The sequence below is a fragment of the Pseudonaja textilis genome, chromosome 1, assembly GCF_049901715.1.
Source record: "Pseudonaja textilis isolate UNSWEBS1 chromosome 1, rPseTex1.2, whole genome shotgun sequence".
NCBI lineage: Eukaryota > Metazoa > Chordata > Lepidosauria > Squamata > Elapidae > Pseudonaja > Pseudonaja textilis.
The window spans coordinates 331,869,427-331,887,101 of record NC_141990.1 but is presented as its reverse complement, the minus strand read 5'-3'; the positions used below and the strand labels follow the sequence as shown (position 1 = coordinate 331,887,101).

Here is a 17,675-nt window from a genome sequence, read left to right as displayed (position 1 = left end):
CAGGTGACTGGCTTGGGGGCATGGCCGGCCAGAAGTTACTACCAGTTCAGTGACCGACGCCAAATCCTTGCTACCGGTTCGCGTGAACTGGTGAGAACCAGCTGAATGCCACCACTGGTCAAGGGGGACAATAAATTATGTGTCTCAGAGTTGGCTACCCCCAGGCAGTGTTAACTCCCAATAAATCATTTTTAAGTTTTTTGAAGTTTGGCTCGAGACTCATGATTTAATTGGGGTAACTGCCGGAATCCTGACACTCATCTTGTGTTGTAGGAATGAATGAAAAAGAAAGAAGGATGGCACAGAGAAAGAAAATGAACGGCCTGTAGCCATCCTCTTTCTCATTAGCCACAGGACTTACCAACCCAGTGACTGGCCATACTCTCCACCTCGTTGCACATGGGACCATCGCAGAGCTCGCGGGACAGAGGACTGGATTCACTGACATTGTAGAAACGGGTGGCTTCAAAAGCTGCAGAATGGGACGGACGAAAGGCAGGTGGTCAGGGCCGGCTTGGCTGTCCGGGCTCAAGGCAGTGGCTGTGGAAGCACATTACCCACCTGGCTCATAGTAGTCATACACCTTGATGGGCAAGGGAGCCGTCTTCCCCACAATGTATTCCCGGAAGGCCATAAACTTGACACAGGTCATACACTGGCTTGGAATCTGCAGGTGTGATTTAACTCTGTGAGGTCTTGAGTCAAGAGCAGGGGTCTTCAAAGTTGGCCACTTTAAGACTTGTGGCCACTTTAACACTTGTGAACCTCTAAGGCTGTGCTGGCTGGAAAATTCTGGGAGTTGAAATTCACAAGTCTTAAAGTGGCCAAGTTTGGAGATCTCTGATCAAGAGGGTTGGGGAGCTCCCCCCCCCCCCACAACAATAGCACAATTTAAGGGAAAGCATTAGAAGAAACTCTTGATCCCAAGAACAGTTCTAATTCAGAAAGGGGGGGGGGGCTGAAGAAAAGGGGCGAATTGCGAAGAGGTACTTTATATTTTTGTTAGCAAATGGGTTCCTGTGTTTGGAGTCAGGGATAAGCCATTGTTCCAGTATGTATCATGAGGTGGGTGAGGGGTTCTTTAAGTTACCAATAAGCAAAGGGTCACCAGAGACTAAATTTGGTATGTCCTGGACAGTCCTAATTCTAAGACTCCTCGGGTCTTGGTACACTAAGATGAAGCCGAGGGAAGGGGCAGCCAAAGAATGGATCAAGAATCGTAACATCTCAGCTCTTAAACAAAAAGAACCACCAGCCTTTTCTTTTTCCCCCTCATGGGTAAAGGAGAGATCTGCAGTTTAATGCTTCCTTTAGATGAGCAGGAGAGGATCAGCTACAGCACGTTTTGTGAGGACTGTGATAAATCAAATCTTACCTCATCAAAATAGAAAAGGACCTTCCTGCCATCCACCTCATATCTCTTCAGACCAATTTGTTTGTTTGTGAGTAGCTGGAATGAAAGCACAGGACTTGGCTTAACATTTTCATTCCTAATGTTCGTTTGAATCTCCCTCATTTCTCTAAAGGACATAAAACGTCAGGGTGTCTGCAGGCAGGTCAGGAAAGTCAAAATGGTGGCTACAAGCCTGGGATCAAAGCACTGCCTTGCACCTAAAAAGCCTTTGAATATATGATGGCTGCTGCTGTTTTGAGGTTTTCTTTTTACCCCTTCCCTCCGGATACCCCTGTTACACACACTCTTTTCTGGATAGACTCCATAACCTGCAGTCTTCCTGAGGGGTCACATTTCCTCAGAAATAATGTATTGGATGCCACAAGGGAGAAAGCAGGAAGTGGAGGCCCAGCAAAATGTAGGTAACTTCACCAATCTGTCTTTGAAATATCCCATTTTGCTCTTTTTCCCTCTTTTTCCCCAAGTTGCCTGTCCAGAAGGAAGAGAGAATTTTCAACAAAGGTATGAAATGGTCTGCTAGATGAAAGTTTGAAATTTGGCCCAAGGCTGCATAAAATTCATCTAAAGACCACATATATCCCAAGAATTACAGGTATTTTGCCCCGGCTATTGTATTATCCGTCTTATTTGACTAAAGTAAACTGTGCAGTAGGATATTACTTTGAAGAATTTAAAATCAAAACAATATGAACAGTTGCCCTAGAAAGTCCAATGTAACGGATGAATAAATGATTTAATCTAAAAGGATGTGGATTCCCTTTGCCAAGTATGCTAATTGGGCCCCAGGCAATCTCTACCAAATAGTCATATTTCTGAAAGATAAAAACATTGGTTGCATCATCCCCATCCACCAGATTGAAACTGGACATATCAAGCGAGCTGGCAAACTAAGAACTGCACATTTTTGAAATTGTTATATATATTTTGAATGAAGTGAAATAACATTTTTTTTTATAAAAAAAGGAATGAAAAAACCATGTGGCAAGAAATGAGATAAGAGCCAACAAAGTTAGAGCGAGTGCTTGCGTGCACAGGGAGAGCAGATTTCATCCATCAATCCCCTAAAGTGGTGGATGGCCATCCAACACTTTTTTATTTTAATTGTTTTATTGGTTAAAGGGGAAGAGAGCAAATCACACAATGAATTTATCTGAGGCTCTTATTTAGAGATGTTCAACTTTTTCTAGAATATGGATCACATTGCCTTACTATGACATATTGGAGGTTGTACCCCAGAAGATAGTGAGTGTGGCTAGGACAAGAACAAAGTCTAATTTCAACTCATTTATATTTAATTAAAATGCACTCTAACTAGTATAAAACCATAATCTTCCAATTATGTTTTTCTTTTCTGTCCCATTAAAAATTAACAATTTAAAAGGCTCTCCAGTACTATACCACACAGCATTGGAACCTCAGATGGGGCATCTCTTATCTGATTCCACTGAAGGGAAAAGATCCTTCTATCCGACTTCATCTGCCGCCCTATTTTGTATTTATCAACATCCTTTCCAGCTTTGCTTTTGTTAAAGTGGAACCCAAATCCTTCATACCGAAGGAACTCAAGTCTAATCAAATCTATTCTTTAACATCATACAGAACTCTAAAAGGGCATGACAGCATGGAACATCCATAAGCTTTAAAAGACAAAAATGGAAAATTGGTGGAAAGGACCACGAGACTCACCTTTTCTAGGCTTTCGATGTCAGCTCGGAAACCTGAAAACAAAGGTACCTCCAGGACTGCCATGTTGGAGGAGCCAGAGTGAAGCCACCTTCTCAGGACAACAAACCAGAAGGAAAGGGGAAAGAGAATTAATTAACAAATTACTGAATCAAGTCCTTCCAACTATTTGGATGTGTGTGTGTGTGTGTGTGTGTGTGTGTGTATGTGTGTGTGTGTGTGTGGTGTACAGTGGGGAGATGCTAATCCAGAGGACAAGTACTTCAACAACAGATGACATTATTTAATTGAGGGGACCAGGAGGAAGCAGACTTGGCCAGATCTTACCAGGTGGGTAGCAAACATGGAAGACAACCATATCTCAATAAGTAGGCCCTATGCCATGAAGGTAGCCATCAGCACCTTGAATTACACCCAGAAGCCAACTGGGAACCAGTGCAACTCATGGAGCAGGCGTGTTGGCGTGGAACAGACTGCCCAAGGCTGCTCATGCTGCTGTATTCTGGATCAAATACAGCTTCTGCATGATTTTCAAGATAGTTTATGCACATTGCAAGAATCGTTTCATGAAGTGACTGAGGCATGACTGAATGAAAGAAGGATCTCCCGGTCCGAGAAAGAGAACAATTGGTGCACAAGATGAACTTGTATGAAGACTTCCCTGGGCATAGCTGCCACCTGTTATTTTTAAGTAGGAGCTATAAGTCCAGAAAAACCCCAAATTGAGCACCGGACCCCAAATGGGATAATGCATTCAGGACTAGAGATGAAAGATTTCCAGCAAGGAGAGGCTCAGATACCCACAGCCAGAACTGAGGGAATGGGGTCGAATAGCTGCTTCCTAAATTTCCTTAAAACTTATTAGCAGCATTAATGGAAAAAGAGGATGGATGGTCTAGTTCAGGGGTCGTCAACTTTTTGGACCTCAGGGATCACCAAACTCATAATTTTAGATCCCAGGGACTACTAACTGGTTCTGTGGGTGTGGCTTGTTGGTCATGTGACTGGCTGGGCATGGCTTGTATGTAAATATTATAAATATTTATATAAATATTGAATTTTTTATAAAAAAGAGCAACTTTTACCCCAAATCAAACAAAGCAGGTAGGCAGATTGAGTTGCTCACAGAATCACAGATTCATTCAGAAATCTATCTATCTGCCATTGGCTAGCTCAGCCTGTCACATAAAATTTGCTTGCAAGCAAACTCACAAAATTAACTCACAACACACCATGTATGTAAATATTGAGTTTTTTATTTTTTTAAAAAGCAACTTTTATCCAAAATCAGGCAAAGCAGGCAGATTGAGTTGCTCACAGAATCATTTAGTGATCTATCTATCTGCCATCGGCTAGCTCAGTCTCTCAAATTTGTTTGCCGTGAGTCTGCACTGAATTTGCTTGCAAGCAAACCTTCAGTCCTAAGGGAGGTTCAGCTGTGCTTAGGTAGAAAGCAAGAAATCCAACCATTTCCTGCTTCCTAGCTAATCTAAATCTCCCGGCACAGCAGAACAGATGATGGTTGGAAAAAGGAAAAATAGCAACTTAGCAGACAAGCTTGCCGGGTAAGGAGTGAGTGGGCGGGGAGGGTTCCTGCGGGCCACGTGGGCCAAGCAGCCTTGTGTTTCTGCGCAGTCTGGATTAATTGCTTTGGGGGGGGAGTGCTCTGGGGGTGAGATTTCTCTGCGGCCCACCAAAATTTTCTCATGGCCCACTGGTTGGTGACCACTGGTCTAGTTCACAAACATTTACATTCTTCGAAGGACAAAGGAAGTCAGCAAACATGAGGTTGACCTGAGTGGAGGCAGATCACTGAACAGAAATATTCCCATTCTTAGAAGGATACGAGAGGTAATCTATCTTCCCTACTCCTTCCTTTGCTGAAGCTTTTCTGGAACCCCCGCTTCAAAGCCGATCAATTCAGATCATATTGTGAAGCAGGCCAGGTCTAGTAACTGTGTTCATGTTACATGCTAAGTTTGTTAGTTTACCCTTGAGTTGGTTGGTTGACTTCTGGCCTGATATACTGTCCAAGCCCAACCCATCTAATTGGTTTGTGGTTTTACGTGTTGTGCAAACCCAGAAAATGGCTTAATTTATTAGCCAAGTAAAGGGTGTTCTTTGAACGCAAGCTGTTCTCTTTAAAGACTGTATGAGGAACATATACAAATCAGGTCAATAATATCCTATTTTCTGATCAATTCGGATTTTCGCCTCTGAGGCAGCTTGAACTGTAGACACAAATAGATGACAAACGAAAGCAGGTGGTGGTGGTGGTCAGAAAAGCCAGCTGGATCCTGTCTTCTCATTTGACTTCTTTGGTCACAAAAGCACAACGGACGAACTGTTCTGCTCCCTTGAGAGGCTGAGGCTTGGGTCCACGAGCGGAGGCTACACACAGGGCTACTGACTTGGTGAGTCTCACCTCATGCACACCTCCACCATCACTTTGTATTCCTGATGGTCCTGGTCGGAGGCAGGATCATCATCATCGCCCAGAACCCGGTCCCGACGTGGGGCCCCTGAGCGATTTTCCTCTGCAGAGATGAGCTTAGGTAGGCGTGGGGCTCGGCGGTGCCTCTTCAGCTTGGGCTCTTGTAGGTTCACCAGAAGCTGGAAAGCTGGCTTAGCCACAGGATCAGGGATATTGTAGGAGACATCAATCTGGCCAATATAAGGAGAAAGCACTGCATCTGCCTCTTCCCAAGAGAAGCAGGCAGCCAAGAATATAAATACTTTATTATTTTGTTAAATATTTATAATGTTTTTATAATTTAAAAAAATTAATCCTAAATTATTCTGATTTTAATGCTTAGTTTTATTGATGATATTATACACGGTCCTATACACCGTACAATAGGGAGATGGGCAGTTAAGAAACATGAAAAAAGAAAGAAAGAAAGAAAGAAAGAAAGAAAGAAAGAAAGAAAGAAAGAAAGAAAGAAAGAGAGGGAGGAAGGAAGGAAGGAAGGAAGGAAGGAAGGAAGGAAGGAAGGAAGGAAGGAAGGAAGGAAGGAAGGAAGGAAGGAAGGGTGAAAGCAGATTTGTTGCTCAGGAAAGGGACTAGCATCTAAGGTTTCTCACCTGCAGGAGGCAGCAGCCTTCCCCCTTGGCACTCACAAATAACCCTGTAGGAATGGAGGGGATCTGTAGAGAAAATAGGGTTTAATTTGAATGTAAACAAGCGTTACGGAGAGGATTCCGGGAATGAAACAAAGAAGGTGAGGTCCTTTTACCACAGCAGTCTGAAGGAGCTTTTTGTTGGCTTTGTTTAACTCAAAGGTCTCTTGGTAGTCCAGGTTGGTAGAGGCCAGTGAAATGGTGAGGTTGACACCCCCAATGTAAGACAGGATAGCATATTCAGCCAAAGCTTGGAGGGCCACACAAGTATCCTGTTGTTCAGAAGAAAGGGAGAGAGAGAAAAAAATCAGCTAAAAAACAATCCCAAATCAATGTCACGTGCAGCTACTTTGCATTTTACTCTCTTGACCTCTCCACCCTCCTGCCTGCTACACAGGAACAAGTATCTATCTTAACTTTTCAAACTTGGCAAATTTAAGATGTGTGGACTTCACCTCCCAGAATTCCCTAGTCAGCCATCAGAAAACCATTGTTTTGCTCAGAAATTAAACAATGTTTCTGAGGAGCCTGGCTTTGGCCTTCTTTTTCAAAGGTATCACACACTGAGTTACCTGTCCGAATGTGTTAGCAACCATGAAGACCAAAAGTTTCCTAGGTTTATGCCAGCGTAGACAATATTTTTCAGCTAATGGGCATAGCTGGCATAGTTGCTCGGAAGACAGATGGATTTACTCAGCAAAGAGCTGCCACTGGATATATAACTTATCACAAGTCATTTATCCAAAGACAAACTGGTGGGATTTTGCTCCATATTATTCAAACGCACCTATCTGCTTCTGGTAATGTTCTTGACCTTCCCAGTCTAGATTTTGTTCTGTTTATTTCTGGGCAAGTAAAGACAGTTTCCAAACAAAGTATTGACTACAGATGTCTAAGATATTTATTTACTATTTTCTGTCATAATCATGCTGGGCCCAGAAGTGTTCCTGCAAATAAAAATAATGGCAAAAACAACAGCATACTTTTCATCAAGCCAGTTTTCTACATATAAAAAATTTAATTCATATTGAAGTGGAAGTCTGGTTGATGCCAAAGATGAAGACTGTGTGCACACACATGGAATATTGCCATGGCTCTAAACCAATATTTGTTAGTCCTTAAGTATCACAATACACTTCAATGTATGAGCTACAAAAGATATAATACAGTAAAGCTCTTCTATAGAAAGTTGGTCACATCTATAAAAGACATAGCCCTTCTCAAACACGAAAAACAGAGCAAGAAGTTGTACATAAGCTCCTGCTCATCGGATACAATATAAAATTTATGCTTGATCTTTCTGTAGGTTCAGCAAAACAGAATTTCCATTAAACCAATAACACAATTGCCTGAGTCTAAACCAGGGATCTTCAAACTTGACAGCTTTATGACTTGTGGACTTCAACTCCCAGAATTCCTCTTCTAGTCATGTTAGCTCAGAAATTCCAGAAGTTGAAATCCACAAGTCGTAAACTTGCTAAATTTGAAGACCCTTGGCCTAAATGCATAACTCAGTGTTGTTCATATAGACCAGTAGTGGAGACTTAGTATTTTGAAAAGAGAGGATGAATGTAATCAAGACTCTTGAAAGTTTTAGGATTCAAGTAAAAGAGGGGCTGCTAGCAATATCTCTTCTCATCCTGGGCTGCTAGCAATATCTCAGGAGAGATGATGGGAGGCAGTGCATTTTCTAATCCCTACATAAAAAAACCCACAAATAACAAAAATAAATGCCAAGAAGTCTTCTCTAGTCTCTAAGGAAATGAAAGTCAGGTAGGTAATGAATCCTGGAATGTCTCATTTCTTCTTGGCTCACGAAAGCATTTTCTGGTTAGAGGCGGAACTACTTGCCCCACTGAAGACTCACCTGGGTGGATGAGAAGCCACCCAGTGCATTCCTCTGCTGAGAGAGCCACTTGACCACAGGCAGTGCAGATGCAACATCTCCCAGCACAGTATATGTCAGCAGGGCATAGGCTGTCATTTCAACTTCAGCAGATATGACTGGAAGAGAGAGAGAGAGAGGGGTGGCAGAATGGAGCATTTCATAGCTCATGTTGCCATTCCCTACTTCTGCCAGAGAAAACCACTCTCCTTTCAGATCCTCTTCTCTGAGCTCAGCCACAATCTCCTCTCAGGTTTCCCACATGGCTTTTTAATCCAGCAGCCCTGGAGCCATATAGGCGGGCTCCCTCTTCTCAAAGAATAGGTCAGTCACCGTCTTTGAGTTCAATTATGATGGGGAAAAAAAAACTTCCAACCAGCACTGACCCTCAACCAACACATTCAACTCCCCCTCCCATACCAACAGTTCATCTCCCAATGACCCTGACCTAAGGTAACCTCCCTATCACAGGACCCTCACAAGACTCTCACTGATGACTCACACCTGACCAGTGGTGGGATTCAATTTTTTTTTTTACTACAGGTTCTGTGGGCGTGGCTTGGTGGGCATGGCATGGCAGTCATGGCAGGAGAAGAATACTGCAAAATCCCCATTCCCTCTCCATCTTACTAACCTGTTTTCCAGCTCCGTTCTCCTGTGCAGGGCTTATCACCCATCCCCTCCCACTTGTGACTGTATGACTGTAACTCTGTCACTTGTATCCTTACGATTTATATTCACTGTTTCCTAGTATGATTTGATTGTTTATTGTACCCTATGACTATCATTAAGCGTTGTACCTTATGATTCTTGACTCTTGACGAATGTATCTTTTCTTTTATGTACACTGAGAGCATTTGCACCAAGATAAATTCCTTGTGTGTCCAATCACACTTGGCCAATAAAGAATTATATTCTGTTCTATTCAAAAGAAGATCCAACCAATCAGCTGGGACTTGGGAGGCAGAGAATAAATGGGGTCGGGGCCAATCAGAGGTGGTATTGGCCGGTTCTCCGAACTACTCAAAATGTCCGCTACCAGTTCTGCAGAACTGGTCAGAACATGCTAATACCACCTCTGCACCTAACCCATCCCAAGACCCTCACTTGACACACCCACACCTGAAGCCCTTACAAACAGAAGAATACTGACATCCCCTAAACTCTGCTGAAGATGTTACCTACATTCCAAACAAAATGTTTGGAAACCAACCACAAGCTCAGAGAATGAACCCTCATCCTACACCGGAGCTACACATATTCACCACTATCGCCAAAAAACAAAACAAAAAACCACCCTTTCCTCAGGATTCCTATAATTCTCTAAATAAACTGCTGTTTTCCCCCTCTCACTCCTGGCTGCAGTTCCAAAGTTAAGGTTATCCTGTGGTAAGATCGATGGCCAATACATTTTACAATGAAATAAAAATAAATAATAAATCACCTGATTGGGAGAGGCCATCACTGAATCCCATGAATGTGTCTTCACCAGTAGCAAGAGTTCCCATTATATTCCAGTGCGTGAAGCCATCTGAAAGAGAAAAGAAGATAAAGGGCAGCAGATACACCAGCCAGACAGGCTATCCCTTAAGAGGTCTAGTGGATATCCAGAAGCAATGAGATTTTGGGAGGGGGAGAAGGAGGGAGGCAGAGGGAAAGAGGGGGGAGAGAGGGAGCAGAAGAGGGAGAGGAAGAAAACACAAAATCAGTAAAACACGCAAAGCATTGTTTCCTAACCGTTTTCCAACTAGTGGCCATAGGAGGCATTTACGTTTTCTTCCATGCAAAGAAGAATGATCTTGAGCCTCACTTTTGTCTATTCATGGGTATGTATCTGCCTGCTCACCCTTCCTGTTGTGTGTGTGAGCAATTGCACCAGGAAATACACAGGCAGTATACACTCCATCCAGAGTTGCATAACTCGGACAGAATAAGGAGAGAAGCTCAAAATTGGGCAGTCACTAATATTCCAACCTGTTATGTCCCTGGAACTTGCCAAAGTCCCCACCCAGGTCCGTTCATGCTGCGGGGGCGTTTGCCGTCCCTCATTGGCTGGCCTCCCTCGACAGCCGGCTATAAAAGCCAGCTGCAGGGTCCGGCCAGTTGCTGATCGCTGTGAGCCTGCTCCAGGCAGGGCTAACACGTTCAGTCCTTTATTGTTACAATAAAGTCTTGTTGCATTCAAGCCCTGGTCTAGCCTCTCATTGCTCAACTACAACACAACATTCAGTCAGGGGGAAATTTCCACAGTTTTTAAAAATCTTTCTTATGCCCCCTTCTCTCTCCACACCAAACTTGGTCCCACTGCATTTTGCTTCTGGACAATTATCACACTGAGACACAGACAGGTTCCCACTGGTTTTACTTCACTGCCTTTCCCCTGAGCTAGGAATTCCCACTAATGGGATAGCATCTCATTCCCTTCAACTCCTTTTAACTCCTAGCAACCAGACAGATTTTTCTCTGTGGGTTTCTTTCTGCCTGAATTAACACTTAAGCTGGATAGCCACAGGCCCAACTTCCCAATGATGCCAGTGGTAAGGAATCACAGGGCTCTGTGCCAATCCAAACGCATCGACGAAATGCCAAGTGGAAGTACCCTAGGACAGAGGTTACCGCTGCGGCATCTTTACCTTGTGTAATAGCTAAGCCATTCATCTTCCGAAGAGCTGCTGATGCTGAAGGGCTGTGCAGGAGTGTGAGAGCATAGGTAGTCAAGACAATGGTGTAAGGGTCTTCTACTGAGTACAGGTTGGATTCTAAGAAGTGCTGTGCTTTGGTAATAGCTCCTTTTTCTTCCTAAGCCAGAAAAAGGAAGAAGGAGAGTCATGGATGCAGATTCAACTTGTTACAACAGCCATATTAATTGAAGCCTTGAATGATCAGTAGGAAATGTGTGTCTTCCTCTCTCAGACACAATAGAATTACTATGTTAAGCCAGAAAATAGGCTGCCCTATCCCAACCCCATCCCACAACAACTCAGGTAGGAGATTCAAAAGCCTGTGTGGAGATATGAAAGAAGGGTATTCCTCACACAGAAGGACTTAAAAACATCCCAAAGACAACAAAAGGACTTTGTTAATTTTGCCCAGTAAATTCATCCTCTCAGAACACGGCTATGATCAATCCTGGAAATGTATTAATTAAGCTCAGGACACTTCTGCTGTGCTACAGTTTTCATTCTCTAACCTGATAGATCAAGGATCTCCAACTTCAGCGAGTTTAAGACTTGTGGACTTTAGCTCCCAGAATTCCTGAGCTAACATGACTGGAGGGGGAATTCTGGGAGTTAAAGTCCACAAGTCTTAAAGCTGTCAAGTTTGAAGACCCCTGTGATAGAGGGTCAAAACCGGGGGTCTCCAACCTTGGCAACCTTAAGACTTGTGGACTTTAACTCCCAGAATTCCTCCTCCAGTCATGTTAGCTCAGGAATTCTGGGAGTTGAAGTCCACAAGTCTTAAACTTGCCAAGGTTAGTCTAAACTGCCCTGTAACTATTGCCAAATTCATCCCAATAAGAGCGAGCATAGCATCCATGCTCCCTCCTTTTGAACAAGAAGAGAGTGCACAGTTCGCACCAAATCTATCACCCAATCCATATCATTCCTTCATATTCTGTCTGTTGTTTGATTTTTAAACAGCGTGAGTGATTTCTGCAAAAGGGAGCTATCAAGCCACACTGATGCTAAATTTAAAAGAAAGGCAAAAAAAAAAAAAAGGTGTGGTGTTTCAGTAGTCTAATCAACTTTGAGGGAGTTTCTTCCAGTGTAGCGATAGTTCACCTCAGTTCCTGGGAAACTGCACCAACCAGCATACTGCAAAACATAAATACTGGGCAAAATGTGGAATGTCTTGGACACATTTATCTTTTACCTCAGAAGTCACCCCTGTTTCCAGTAATGCTGCTACTACATATGCTGTTACAGAAATCTTCCCATGAATTCCACCCTGGAAGAAAAATAAATAAAAGGATTATAAAAGAAACTTTTACGAATAAAAGATCTGCACTTGAATCCAATCCCCTCTTTTCACATTTTCAACATTTCTCAAGAGATTCTGAACAAAAAATGCACGGAGAAAGCAGTGGAACAGCATCTCTTTGCCTCTCTGAATGGGAAATGTATATCTTTATGAATGACTGAATCGTTAGAGAATGTGTAATAACTATTAATTCCCTAGTTGGGAAGAAATTATTTAATTTATGGATCAAAGACTGAAGAGAAATCTTATAACTTTCATCCTGAAACACCCTATTGTTGAGAATTAGAAAAATAGATGAAACTTATCCCTAATCAAGATGGCAAGTGTGCATTCTTGATATAGCAATAGCTGGAAACATGTGCCTTTTTCAACAAAATAGGTGAAACTAGTAAACATTTTAAAACTGTAGAAGCGTGGGAGGATGGGCTCTCATCCACCACTCTTCCTCGTTGGTAATTTGGCCTTTCTTAGGGAGGTCACTGAGAATTCTGTTGATCCAGTTGTCTAGTTTTTGTGTTGTATTAGTGTTTACTAGGATATAAGTTTCTTTGTCTTGTAAATATTTTGATCTTTCAAAAAGCAAAAGACCCAGCAACCCTAGAAGAAAAAACTGGAGTCATCTACAACATTCAATGTAATGGTTATGTAGGATAACAGCCACTATGTAGGATAAACAGACAGAATGCATCCATGAGTGCCAACTAGCAGTTAGAAGACGATGAAAACTCTTCAATTTCATAAGTTATGAACCATAGTTTCAATTGGGAAATGGTGATCATCTGAGACTGAGCCAAATCCCAAAACACTAGGGAATTTCTAGAAGCCTGGCACTCTGACAAATTAACCATTAATAGGCACATAGATATAAATATTATGTATATACTATGCAAAAGAAACAATAAACCAGCCAAAAAAGGGAACAAAAAGCACAAAACACTCCCCACCAGCAATCAGCACCCAGATTAACTCCAAGATTAACATCGGACCAACCATCAAGTAAACAACACCCCTATCAAGGAGCTGCCAAACAAGCCAACAGTAAACAGCTCAACCAAAGAACCTGTAAAACCAGCACAGGACAAGCCACTAGAATACAAGCTAAGAGCAAACTCCATTCCTTACTAGCACTGATGATGTTACTTAGTATCATCAATCACATATTTTCAAGAAAACAACCAAGAACAGAGAGCATCAAGGTCCATTCTCCTCCCCTCCCCTTCGGTGTAGACTTACTTATCAACACCACAGGCTAATCCTTCAAACTGTAACAAATCCAACTTTGAAAACACTGGTTCTAGAAGCTTGTCAGGGTATAATTGCAAATCTAACCCACCCATCCTTTTGGTACCTGGATGTCCTTATTGAGTATCCTGCCCATGGCTGGAAATGAGCCATCTTCCTTCTGATGTTGGATGATCCAATCCTTGGCAGCTAAAAGTTCTTTGGGGTCAATGAAAATGAATTCCCGGGACTGAGCAAAAGATTTCAGAACAAAGGCTGTTAGCCTGGAAATACAAAGGTCATAAAGTGCCTGAGGATGATTGCCACCGTACTTGGCTACTTACTACTGTGTGAGGTTGTATTTCCCCAGCCACTGACTTCATACTCCCAACCCCGAGGAACATTTTCATTCTGCCCCTGCCCCTCACTGCTGTTTTCTCTGGGAGTTGCCAAGCCTTCTTCCAGCTTATTAATGAGAAAGTTATAAAATGGGCCTTCAGGCTGGTCTTCCCCTATCAACTTTGTCCCTGTTTTGCTGCATTTGTTTTGGCACTTACAAACCCACAACCCATGGTGAATGAAGGTGGAGTAGAGAACTGCTCAATTCCAAAGAAGCACAATGAAATGCAGTGGTGCTGTGGCTTGAATGGGAAAGGAGCAACAGAGCTATGAGGCACATTTTCTTGCCAATGAGAAACCACCCAGTCTGTGGCCCTAGTGTCTGTGCCATAGCAATGGCACTTAGATGTATATACCACTTCACGGTGCTCTCTACAGCCCTAAGCAGTTTATGGAGTCAGCATATTGCCCCCAACAATCTGGGTCCTTGAGCTGGTGAGAATTGAAGTGCCGAACTACAGTCAGCTGGCAGTCAGCAGAAGTAGCCTGCAGCACTGCATTCTAACCACTGCACCGCCACGGCTCACAGACTGTTATCTCAGTATTTTCTTCTATACTTCAACTAAGCCAGAAATGTTTCGGTTTAGCTGCAGAACTCCACGTCAGCGTCAATTGCAGGGCAGGACAAATATCTCATGTGCAACTACTCTGAACACCATGGGACAAATATAATGTTATCTTCCTACCCATTAATTTGCAACATACCACATGCTCCCTGAGGAATCCCTTTCCCCAAAGGCACTGTAGGAACCATCTTGCCTCTTGTAGGTCAGTTGGCGCTGGTATCCTGGAAAGAACCCATAAGACAGTACATAGAAGCTGAACGTATAGGTCAAACTTTATTTACCGAAGTGAAACTTTTTGCATGTTGGGGCCAGAAGCAATTGCTTTCTGAATCTCCTCTTAGAAAATATCCCTGTAGCCTTTCAATGGTCAGTACCTTGCACCAGGTAATCGGTGGCTTCGCTCTCTACCTCTGGGCTAAGTTGTTTGGTCTTCTGCAGATACTTGAGGACAAAGATGTTGGGAGCAAAATGAATCATATTCTGCTCTCCGCAACCAAAGGGCAATTGAAGGAGGTTATCCAGATTGTTCAGCGTTGGCCCCATCACATCTCCTGGTACCAAAAGAAAAGCATAGTATCAGCCAGAAAAACTTGACTTCTAAGGTCAGTACTGATTCTCCCAGGTGGGAGCGAGCAGAAAACAGAGCAGAGTCCACAAGTGCTACCATCAGTAGAAGACAGATTCTCTCAATCTTGGCAAGTTGAAGATGCTCAATCTTCAACTCCCAGAATTCCCTAGTCAACATGGTGGATGCTGGTCTAAAGTCTTTTATTACAGGGTACACTGGAAGCAATTGCTTAAGCCCACGCTTGGAGAGGCCCTAATGCAAAACACGACTCGGAATTTAGAAGAATCAAATGAATCCATTTATTTTCATTCAAGGTGGTAAAATCAAGGTCTTTATGTGTCCTTAGTTCCTATTTCAATACTTCGGGTGGTTTCACGTTTTCCAGGCAACCAAGTTCAATCATCTAGCACCACCACCAACAAAAATGGTATGAAAGAGTACCATTATTATAGGATGCTGAGAGAGAGAGAAAAATAGGGCCGTTCTCAAGTGAGTATTTTGAAAAGAGTAGTATTTAGGGATATTTGTATTTAATTTGCGTAATATATAGTAGCTGAAAAGTTACTATAGCGATAGTCCTCAACTTACAACAGTTCGTTTAGTGACCACTTGAAGTTACAATGGCACTGGAAAAAGTGACATGACTGCTTTTCACATTTATGATTGTTGCAGCATCCCTATGGTCTATGATACCCTGTGACCAAAATTCAGATGCTTGACAATTGACTCATATTTATGACAGTTGCAGTCACCGGGGTCATGTGATCCCCTTTTGCGACCTTCTGACAAGCAAAGCCAACGGGGAAGCCAAATCCACTTAACTGCGTTACTAACTTAATTGCACTGATTCACTTAACAACTGTAGCAAGGAAGGTTGTAAAATGGGCAAAAGTCATTTAACAACTGTCTCATTTAGTAACAGAAATTTTGTGCTCACTTATGGTTGAGGATGACCTGTAGAGAAATATGTTTAATATATAGTTGCTGAAACTTTGGTTTGTTTATATATATTTTTTCCGGCTTAGTGTATTGCATAAATCCTTCCCGGTTAACCTAGGAAAGACCATCTATACCAGTCACTCAACCAAAGCAAAGGTACTGAGAGGTACTAGAATTTGGGGACCTTTTGCAATAAGGAAAAAAAATCAAGCGTGTCAAAATCTGTAAAGGCCTTTTTATCTGAAACCTTCAACCTTTCATCTGAAAGAAAAACAACTGCACTCAAGCAGTGCCTTTTGGAGTCTGAGAACCACAGTTAACACTTTGGAGAAGGGCACAGGGAAGATGAGATGTAAAGTTAGCACAGTCACAGGAAGATATTTTTAAAAAACTATTAAACCTATTATAGGGCCTAGAATACTGTTTGGTGATCAAGAATTCTGCTGTCAGTATTCCGCATTCCTGGTTCCAAGCATTTATGTGGAACACACACACACACAAATCCAAGGACTTCATACAGCCCTGAGGCCTCAGCATACCCTCTTCTATACTGAATTTTATATTCCCAACTATTGGTTTCTCATTTATATGCAATTCACAAAATGGGATTACCCTATCACAATAAAGGTACCTATTTATATTTAACTGTATATTATACACTAGAAATCCAGTTAATCCTATGGAGATGTCCAATAACCCAAGGATTTCTAATATTCTTCCAATAAAAGGTCTTAAGAGTCTTAAGCGAACTACTGAAATAATTGAACCTCAGATCTTAACAGACAATATTTTAAAGTGTGTGCTTTTGTTTTTAAATTTAGGAAACACTGATGTACCCAGATGAAAAAGAAAAACCAATCAGGTCTGATGCCAACTCAGATCTTACCCTCTGATCTAGGCTTTCTCTTCTTCCTAAAATAATCAAATGGGAAAGACATCTGAGGCTAGAAGTAGTTTCCCGAAAAACTAAGGCAAAATTCTAGACTAAAATTGAATTAATTTATGCCAACAGTATCTTATGGCATGTAACCAAATTGTGCTTGCCACATTACACTTCCCAGGAACAAGAGACTGTAGCCTGAAGGCAAGGTTCTCTTCGCTGGTCAGTGTAATCTTAGATTATTTTGATAAAAAGATTAGATATATTTACATGCATTAGTCATTCTAGCTAAGTGGAGCCTCTGTGTTCCAAGACAGCGTATTACTATATTATGTATCAGCTGCTCCGACTGATTCCTCCTCACCTAGTTAGGGTGCATAGTTGCAAAAAGTCTTCTGCACTGGAATGTATTGTGGAATGAGACACAAATTCCAAAATGCCACAATTGTTATTAAAGAAAACTAAAAAAATGAAGTACCCCAATTCAGAAAAAAAAAATGCACCTCGGAATCCAGTTCTAGGGAAATAAGCAGACAAGAATTTAATTATTGCGCTCTGCTTGAGAGATACCAAATGAGGCATTAAATAATTTCCTTCTTTGCTCCAATACAGACAGCTTCCTGTAATGCCGATACAGTATGAACTCCTGCCATGAGTCTGTCCCAACAAAGCTGACTTTAATTGTTCCTACCAATAATAGAGGCAGTAGCTCTCTCTGAGCCTGGAATCACATTGTGAGGAACGCCCAGGGTGAATGCTTCATTGTGATTCTCATCCGTCTCCTCTTTCCTCCAGATTTTGAATTCGCCCGCAGAACCCCAACCTGTGGAGAAGCCGATATACTTCACCTCCGGCTGCTTGGAGGTGGACCAAGTCACAATGATGGACTCATTGAGAGTGAAGGAGCCGTGGCCCACCTGCACAGAGAAAAATAACACACCAAAATCCAGGCAGGGGAGGCATATTATCATGAGCTGCTTAAGGAGGACTACTGAAAGCATTACCTAATTAATTTAAAG

At 42.3% G+C, this 17,675-nt stretch overlaps 1 protein-coding gene across 1 annotated transcript in view; it reads right to left on the bottom strand.

Moving 5' to 3' along the window:
- The window catches only part of CPAMD8 (C3 and PZP like alpha-2-macroglobulin domain containing 8), a 60,250-nt gene that overhangs the window by 6,537 nt on the left and 36,038 nt on the right, over positions 1-17,675 (bottom strand). Inside the window, exons 25-39 of the mRNA XM_026698848.2 lie at positions 17,348-17,573; positions 14,644-14,820; positions 14,409-14,490; positions 13,432-13,588; positions 11,976-12,050; positions 10,736-10,901; positions 9,547-9,633; positions 8,085-8,221; positions 6,334-6,489; positions 6,182-6,244; positions 5,523-5,761; positions 3,101-3,188; positions 1,376-1,450; positions 562-667; positions 362-472 (exon numbers count right to left, since the gene is read on the bottom strand). Coding sequence (XP_026554633.2) covers positions 362-472; positions 562-667; positions 1,376-1,450; positions 3,101-3,188; positions 5,523-5,761; positions 6,182-6,244; positions 6,334-6,489; positions 8,085-8,221; positions 9,547-9,633; positions 10,736-10,901; positions 11,976-12,050; positions 13,432-13,588; positions 14,409-14,490; positions 14,644-14,820; positions 17,348-17,573 — 1,945 coding nt within the window. The remainder of the gene's footprint in view (positions 1-361; positions 473-561; positions 668-1,375; positions 1,451-3,100; positions 3,189-5,522; positions 5,762-6,181; positions 6,245-6,333; positions 6,490-8,084; positions 8,222-9,546; positions 9,634-10,735; positions 10,902-11,975; positions 12,051-13,431; positions 13,589-14,408; positions 14,491-14,643; positions 14,821-17,347; positions 17,574-17,675) is intronic.